This window comes from Rhinichthys klamathensis, unplaced genomic scaffold, assembly GCF_029890125.1.
Source record: "Rhinichthys klamathensis goyatoka isolate OS25496 unplaced genomic scaffold, OSU_Roscu_1.1 h1tg000487l_1, whole genome shotgun sequence".
In the NCBI taxonomy this organism is placed as follows: domain Eukaryota; kingdom Metazoa; phylum Chordata; class Actinopteri; order Cypriniformes; family Leuciscidae; genus Rhinichthys; species Rhinichthys klamathensis.
In genome coordinates, this window is record NW_026606974.1 from 1,601,857 (window position 1) to 1,610,469 (window position 8,613).

At 37.6% G+C, this 8,613-nt stretch overlaps 1 protein-coding gene across 1 annotated transcript; it reads left to right on the forward strand.

Annotated features, from left to right (window-relative positions):
- Positions 1-76: 76 nt before the first annotated feature.
- odf2b (outer dense fiber of sperm tails 2b) lies at positions 77-8,471 on the forward strand. The gene is made up of 19 exons (XM_056237550.1): positions 77-181; positions 421-556; positions 652-750; positions 1,707-1,877; positions 1,949-2,136; positions 2,520-2,649; positions 2,730-2,861; positions 2,969-3,043; positions 3,613-3,684; positions 3,880-3,996; positions 4,085-4,270; positions 4,549-4,658; positions 5,779-5,914; positions 5,996-6,106; positions 6,190-6,453; positions 6,562-6,662; positions 7,211-7,373; positions 7,467-7,592; positions 8,099-8,471. Exons 2-19 carry the CDS (start codon positions 464-466, stop codon positions 8,261-8,263), a joined length of 2,439 nt encoding a protein of 812 aa, XP_056093525.1. The 5' UTR covers positions 77-181; positions 421-463; the 3' UTR covers positions 8,264-8,471.
- The last annotated feature ends 142 nt before the right edge of the window (positions 8,472-8,613 follow it).

An 8,613-nucleotide genomic window follows, 5' to 3' on the forward strand; every position in this document is an offset into this window, starting at 1 on the left:
CAAATCATTGTCGCCGAAGTTTCGAACTAGCCAATCAGATGAAACACAGGACGTTAAAGGCGGGACTCAGAGCGCCAGACGCGTTTCTGATTGGTGGCTATTGTTGTCCATGCGAGAGTCTACCGGGTAATAGGGTAGGCTTGCAAACAACATTACACAGGGGACGCAACGTTGCATTGAGGTTAGTGGCATTTGTATTCGTATCACTTACATTTTAAAGCACATAAATAAAATGATCAGAAGAATTTATCTGGCCGTATAAATATGCAGTGTATGAACAGAAGTAAAGTATTAGGAACAAACTTGACTGAGGACAAATAGTCTTGTTTAACAGTCAGATAACGTTACACATGAATGAATCATAACACTTCTATTTCATGTTTCTCACAAGTTTATGATACACTTCTGGTGAACTTCTAGATACTATTAAGACAAATAAAAGCCGCCCTACTGAACTGAAGGGATGAAAACACGGTCGTCCTCTCCGCCCGTCCATCTTCATGTCCCAGACTCAACATCTGTGCATGTCCACCTAAAGAGTCCACAGAAGAGCCAGGTCAGACTGGATGATTTTTGCTATTCCAGTTTAAATCAGCCTTACTGTTTTACGGAGACAGTGAAACAACTCATCACAACTCTTTTCTTCTGCAGAGTAAAGTTAGCAGTTTACGATCCACTTCCAGTGTAAAGGTCCGAGCTCCCTGGGTTCCTCCTGGAAAAGCCTCAAGACGGAGAGAATACAGATGGGAGGTTTGTTTAGTCCCATTTACCTTTATTTAGTAGAGTCATTTAAAAAAAGTGACTTTGAATGGTCTTTAAAGTCGTCATGAAACGGAAGTTGCGACAGTCTTTTCTCCCTGTTGTTACATGATCTGAGTGAAACGGCTTAACGAACAAGAAAAAAAGTAGCCCGTGACTTGAGTTTGTCCATCGGGAATTGATTTTGATATGGTCAGAGACTATTTATATAAGCCTAAAAGGACTTTGATATGGTTGAACCGAAGTTGGCCGTTGCTGTGATCTCATGTGAGTGACAGGTCCCACCCTCGCGCCAGTAAACACGTCATTGGTTAAAGATTACTAGGGCACATTTAAGGTGCAGTGTGTGATTTTTGTAGCGGCATCTAGTGGTGAGGTTGCGAATTGCAACCAACAGAAGTTATGGTGGCCGACAGGAAAATATGTCGTCATCTGAGACAGCAGAGAGTAGCCAGTTAAGCAATGAGGTTTCTTTACAAAGATAAAGAAATTATGTTACTTAATTATTCAGTAAAACTAAATGTTATTGCGAATATTACTGTTACTTGTTCATCATTGTGTCAGTGTTTTATTAGCTGACTTTAGCTAGTTTCTTTGCACGAAGAACAACATAGTGACGAAACGTGTTTGTTCATTTAGGGCTACTGTAGAAACATGATGGCGCAAAATGGCGACTTAACATGTAACGGGACCCGCGGTGTATGTAGATAGAAACTGCTGATTCTAAGGTAATAAAAACATAATGGTCCATTATGTAATGTCTTTATATACCACTGAAAACAGCGTATGTGATATTGCATTTCAGTCAACAGATCCTCCTAAATATTACACAGTGTACCTTAAAGTTTAAAATAATAATAATTTATAATTATTCGCAATATTCCATTAAAATTTTGAAATGTCAAATTTGATTTCATAGTGACTTTAATAACAAAATTTACCACCAGGGGGCTACTCGCTGCTTAGAGATCACCCCGGCACCGGCCACTGACCCTTCCTCTCCTCCTCTCCGGCTCACTGACCTGTCCAGTGAAGAGGACGATGCAAGAGAAGTACTTGGCAAATATGAGAGAAAAATTGAAAGCCTAATGTCAGAGGTTGACCATATAAAAAGTGAGGTATGGATTGTGATTAATCATGACAATAAGATCGATTTCACAATTGGATTTGAATGTTAAAATCTCCACAGGTAAAGTTACGGCAGACAGAGGACCACCTGAAGCATCAATCACAACAGTTAAGCGCCTGTCGGCGTTTGATTGACCAGCACGAGGAACGACTTGAGGAAGCTAGTAAGGACTTGAGGAGGTCAAAGTGCGAAAATACTGATCTGCGTAGCACTGTAGATGGGACGCAGGGTGAGCCTGGACAAATGAGGTATGGATCTTCCAGATTAATTTGTCTCATTAGCTTTTAGGTCGTGGCCTGAATGCTTAAAGTCACCATGAAATCGAAATTGACTAATCTTATTTTTTAATTTTTTATACTTATTTATCCGTGCACATCATTATTTGTTTTAATTAATGTGCCCTCATAATCTTTAATCAAAATAACTTCCCCTTCCTCTTGCAACAACATCTCTTCTCTTCTCTGATGATGTGTTTACTGGTGTGAGGGCAACATCCTGTCACTCATATGAGATCACTGCAATAGCAAATCACAACCTTCCAATCAATTCCTCGATGGACAAAATCAAGTCCATTTCATTTGGATACATGTCACATCATGCTGACTTTAAAACATGTGATTTATGTGGACAGATCTGAAACAGGACCTCCTCACCAGGAGATGGAAACTCTGCTGAGGAAACTGGTGGAGGCTGAGATAGATGGTCAGGCTGCAGCTAAACAAGTGGCGGCTCTGAGGGAAACCGTGGGAAAACTTAAGAAGGTAAGAAGATGGACAAACTATGCAGTTACCTCTGAAATCTTTTCATGTAAATAAAAAAAGCATACACTTTGTGCATTCAGGACAAAAACCAGTCAAAGACGCAGTCTGATCAGTTGGGCCGTCAACATGAGCTACTCGAGCAGAAGTTGGACACATTTTTGGACACAAATCGCACTCTCAGAAGACTTTTGAGGGAGCAGCATGGGCGGGAGGTACGAAAGACTTCCTTTAAACTAAATGTATACACTTTTTGGGTTGGCTATTGGTTCTGCAGCATTGTGTATGTGTAGTAATTTTTTTTTTTTACGTTTCACCACAGACAGACGGTCTGAGGATGTCTGATGAGAGGGAGATGCTAATGAGAAAACTAGCTGATTCTGAGGCCGAGAAAAGGGTTTGTAATCTAACTCCTACATTTGTTTTTGTGCTGTGAATGTATATACTTTTTTATATTGTTTTGGGGTATTATTGGTATGACTTCTAATTGTAACATCGTTGTGAGCTTGATACATCGATATTTTTTATTCAACAATGATGCATTAAATTGATCTAAAGTGACAGTAAAGACTTGTTACAAAAAATATATATTTTAAATAAATTGTTCTGAACTTTTCAATCATCAAAAATCCTGGAAAAAATATATCAGGGCTTCCACAAAAATATTAAGCAGCACAACTGTTTTCAACATTCATAATAATAAGAAATGTTACTTGAGTACCAAATCAGCATATTAGAATGATTTCTGATGGATCAGACTGGAGTAAAGGGTGCTGAAAATCACAGAAATAAATTACATTTTAAAATATATTAAAATACAAAACAATTTAATTTTAATTTTAAATTGCAATATTATGTTACAATATTCTGTTAGAGACTGTAGTTAATGCTTGAATGTAGAGCGGTTTTGTTTTCCTTAAATACTTTGTTGATAGTATTACTAGTTATTGTCACTTTCTCTTATAGAAACTTGAGACTAAACTCAACAACAGGGAAAGAGAAGCCAATAAGATAGCTGAGAATTTGGAAACTGAAAAGGTAATAGTAATTTCCACTCACTATTTCTCTTATTTTTTTCAATGCGTTTCCAAAACATTCTTCTATGGCATGTTTTAGGAGCTCTTCTGCATTTCTAAATACTTGCATAGTGAATTTGCATCAAAGTTGCTCCTGTGTTGCGGAGTTTTAAAACAGGAAGTGTTTTAAGAAGGTGTTTTGTGATTGTCATCACAGGAGCATCTGAGGACCACAGGAGAGCTGTCCAAGGTTCTTGAATCCACTCGCAGTCGCTTGCAGAACCAGCTGCACAAGAAAGAAGCTGAAAATAACCGTTTGGAGGCTCAGATCCAAGTAAGACAACTTTTTACTGCGTATTCAGTTTTCATTTACATGAAAACAGTGAGATATCTCATAGAGATTGTACTGTATTGTGGCACAGAGGCTGGAAGGGACACTGCAGCATCAGCAGGAGGAGGTTCAAGGCCTTATGAAGCAGATGAGAGAGCTGAAGCAGCACTGTGAAGGAGACAGAGACATCCACAAACAGGTCTCGGAGGACCAGAGGAAGCGGGCCGAACAAAGTGCGAATACAGCTGCACAGCTCTCTGCACAACTCTCAGACAAGGTACTGTATACAGAAGAACAATGTTAAATGTGCTTCAGGGTTTCATATAAATCACATAAAGTTTCTGTTGACCGTAATGGTTTATAAAGTGCTAATTGATGACATAATTCTCCAAAGGTTCTTTGTATTGTGTCATTGGCCCCTTATATTTACTTCACTGGGAACTCTGTCTCACATTTTACCGTTTTTTTTTTTTTTTTAAGACTGATTTTCTGTAGTTGGCCTGTGTGACCCATGCAGTGCAAACTTTCACTGATGTGTTTCTGTCGTTTCTTCAGGAGACTCAGTTAGCAGAGGCTCTCTCCAATGCTGAGGTGCTTCAGCAACGCTACTCCAAACAGAACAGAGAGAAAAGCCAGCTGGAGTTGGAGATCACCACCTTAAATAAGTCAGTGACTCTTTCTTCACTTGCTTTTAGTGTTCACTTAAGCTCAGCCTAGTCTTCATGTCTATAATTGATTTATTTTTTAGTGTGAATTATGTTCCGAGTAATTTATGATGCTTGCTATACATCAGTGAGCTTTGAGTTTCTGAAATTCTCTTTTAACTTTTTAACTTTTAACAGCTCCTTTGTAAAAAAAAAAAAAGGGAAAAAAAAGAAAAGAAAAGAAAGGTCTGTGTTGGGTAAATCTCACACAGCCGTATAATTTTTTTTTGCCGTAAAGAAAATTAAGTTGACATTAAAATAAGATTTGCATGTGACATTATTTACAAGACAAATATATGTTACCATCCAGTTCTCATTACCATAATCTAAGTTTTATGATCCCTATTATTTGTAATGATGATTGTGTTAGCTTAATAATGTTATTTTTTTTAATCATATTACATTAAAACGCATTTATACAATGGTGTTTTGAGAGAGAAAAAAAGTATCTAATGCTCACCAAGGTTGCATTTATTTGATCAAAATACAGTAAAAAGTAATAGTAATATTGTGAAATATAATTACAATTGAAAATATGTTTTCTATTTTAATATACTTTGAAATGTAATTTATTCCTGTGATCAAAGCTGAATTTTCAGCATCATTACTGCAGTCTTCAGTGTCACATGATCCTTTAGAAATCATTTCTAATATGCTGATTTGCTGCTCAAGAAACACATCTTATTATTATCAATGTTGCAAACAGTTGTGCTGCGTAATATTTTTGTGGAAACCGTGATCATTTTATTTTTCAGAATTCTATAATGGATAGGAATGTTCAACAGCATTTGTTAGAACAGTTGTCTATAAATACTTAGTTTATAGTTTATTTATATTTTTCACATTACAATAATTAGACTTTAAGAATAATAGTCCTCTTGTATTATGGCAATAAGAATTGAGGAATTTTCTTTCTGCATAACATTGAGAATGTTCTTTCTGCAAAACATAATTACATTTATTTTTCCTTTGGATTTTTGATTGCAATATGATCGGGACTTTTCTTGACAAGATTTTTACCTGATTGTTATATTTAGCGGATCTCATAATATACAGTGATTGTGGGCTCTTCTCTTTGCAGTCGCCTCACTGAGTTGAGCGAACAGCTGCGCAGTTGTGAGCAGAAGTCCTGCGCTGAGAGAGAAGGGCTTCTCAGCCGTCTGCACTCCCTCACCTCAGAGAACACGGCTACCAAACTGGAAAACCAGAGACTCAAGGCAACAACTCAGACTCAATAAAGACTTTTCTCACAAAACCATCTAAGCTTTGATTCTCATTGTGATTTTTGTCTCTATTAGAGCACACTGTCAGCCACAGAGGACAGGCTGTCTTTGTCTCAGTCAGAGTTCCAGCAGCTGAAGATCTCTCTCAAAGACTTTGACAGACTGGTAGAGGGTTACAAGAGTCAGGTGCTTCAACATACCTTCCTAGCAGCTCATTACAATCCATCTGCATTTAGTCATAGTACATTAACCCTTCACATTTCTTGCAGTTGCAAAAGACGCGTTTGGAATCCGAGGAATACTCTTTGAGGCTGGAGCTGGCGGAGAAGGAAGCACAGAGTGACCGCACCGAGGTGGAAAGAGAAGTGGAACAGGGCCGCAAACAGCTCCAGGCCCGGCTGAGGGAAATGGAGATGCTGCGGGAAGCTCTGAAGCGCCTGGATGATGAGCTCAGGGAGGCCAGAGAGAACATGCACATCCAGGACAGAAGAAATGCAGAGCAGAACAGCACTCTGTCTGAGCTCAGAAACAAGGTGATGTTTACGGACACCACGCAAGTGAATACATATTTACACCACAAATATTATGCTGAAATCACATGGGTTTTTATTTTCATGACTTATTTTCCTGTTTGCATGTAGATGGAGCAGCAGAGCTGTAAAATAGAGAACCTCCAGGAGAAGAACTTATTTCTACTTGAAGAAAATATGCAGCTGAAACGCTCAATGGAAAGCATTGAAAGGTCTGCTGCACATATCATTTATAAGACCTTATAACATTCAAATTTCCTTCTATAAAATAAACCAAAATATTTTAATGACTTAATCTTTTGCTATAATATACCTTTATAACATCAAAATTATGAATAATTGAACTTTCCCTTTCTTGTATTGAATAATCCAAAATATATTGATGACATTATCTTCTGCTTTATTTAAAAGGCCTTATGAAAATCTAAATGATGAATATTCTTTATTCCTTATCTATTAATTAATCAAAATATATATTGATGACATTATCTTCATTTAAAAGACCTTTATGAAAATCTAAATTATGAATATTCTTTATTCCTTCTCATCTAATAATTTAATCAAAATGATGACATTGTCTCAACAGGAAATTCCAACTGAATTTTTTTTATTATATATAAAAAAAATCAAATACTAAATTAATATAATTTAACTGGGTCTTTAATATAAACCCATACACACAAAGAAAGCTGATGCTTAAAACCTTTTCTAGTTAAATTTCCTAACAGTATTTGAGTTTCGTAATATTTCTGGCACACAGGAAGATGGAAGATGTGAGCACTCAGAACAGGGATCTGCTTCAGGTCATCGCCAAGCGTGAAGAGACCATCCACACCACACAGCTGCGCCTGGAGGACAGGAGTCGAGAGTGTGACTCTCTCTCCCGACAGGTGGAGCAGGCCAGAGAGGAGGAGCACAGACAGGTCTCAGAACACTTCACATGAAACTCAATTTGTTGCACCTGTGTGAGGTGAAGTTAGTGTATACATGCTTTCATGATGGGGCTTTGTTCACAGGTGGAGCAAAGCCTAGAGCGGGTGCTGTCCAAAGAACGCTCAGCCCAGTCCAAAAAGCTGGATTTGGACACCCAGCTGAGCCTGGCTAAAAATGAGCTGGGTCAGATGCGCCGCAGCAAAGATGACGTAAGTGTTCTCAGCTGAAACTTTCCATTTAAAAATATTCTGAAAATCAAAGAATTATATTGTGAATACAATTTTACAACGGAAAATAATTTTGAGATGTGCTTCAGTTTGACTTGACCACAGCCAAAAAACAGCACATTGTCAGAAACATGGTGATTGGGAAAAAAATTATATTTAAATTCTTTTGCGTTCCCCCAAGAAACTTTGCATTCGCTTGCAACACTTTTCTGTTCTCTAGCAAAAGTTGCGTGTCTCTCCAAGAAACTACGATCAAACACAAAAGTGGTGATGGAAATATGAAGTGGGAGGAAAAAAACTGTCAATGCTTTTTCTTCAGTGTTGTAATTTCCAACTTCATATCCCTTTAAAGGCTTCGTAGAAGCTGAGATGAGTCAATGTTTTGTGTTAGATGTTTAACTTCAATCTAATCAATCAGGAATTTTCTTTAACATGTCAAATATTTATAGATGCACCTTTTAGAAACAGTTTGTGTTTTAATTTTTCAGATGGAGAAGCGATTTCAGTGCAAACTTCAAGACATGAAGAACCAGTTGGAGCAGGTGAACAGTGCCAACCGCAGTCTGCAGAACTACGTCCACTACCTGAAGGCTTCATACACCAATGTGTTTGGAGACTCGGCTCTAACAACCTCACTCAATCCCCATATCTAAACACTGACCATGAATAAAGTCATTTCATTTCTTTATTTAAAGCAGTTTTTTTATTATACTTGTAATATACCTCAATGACTTTGGGGCAGTTTACACAACGACACAGCAACGGCGTTTTGGAGGTCTGAAATCATGAACTTTTGGATGCAAAGTGCTAGTTTTTGAAAATGATACTGTTATTGTCTCCATGTAAACTACAAAAACACGAATTTGTGAAAATGGTGACATTATGCGCATGGTAATTACGTGTTCAGTTTATAGAGGCACGTAGTGTTTCTTTTCAAAGTGACATTGCCAATTAATGGCCTGGCAGCATAATACAGCATTTTTAATTTTCACAAATCTGTTTG

Bases quoted from the DNA above. Each gene is read 5' to 3' on its own strand.
- odf2b (XM_056237550.1), top strand. From the start codon at position 464: ATGAAAACACGGTCGTCCTCTCCGCCCGTCCATCTTCATGTCCCAGAC. The intron at 1,878-1,948 runs GTATGGATTGTG...AAATCTCCACAG, and splicing joins TTGACCATATAAAAAGTGAG to GTAAAGTTACGGCAGACAGA. The intron at 4,659-5,778 runs GTCAGTGACTCT...TTCTCTTTGCAG, and splicing joins GAGATCACCACCTTAAATAA to TCGCCTCACTGAGTTGAGCG.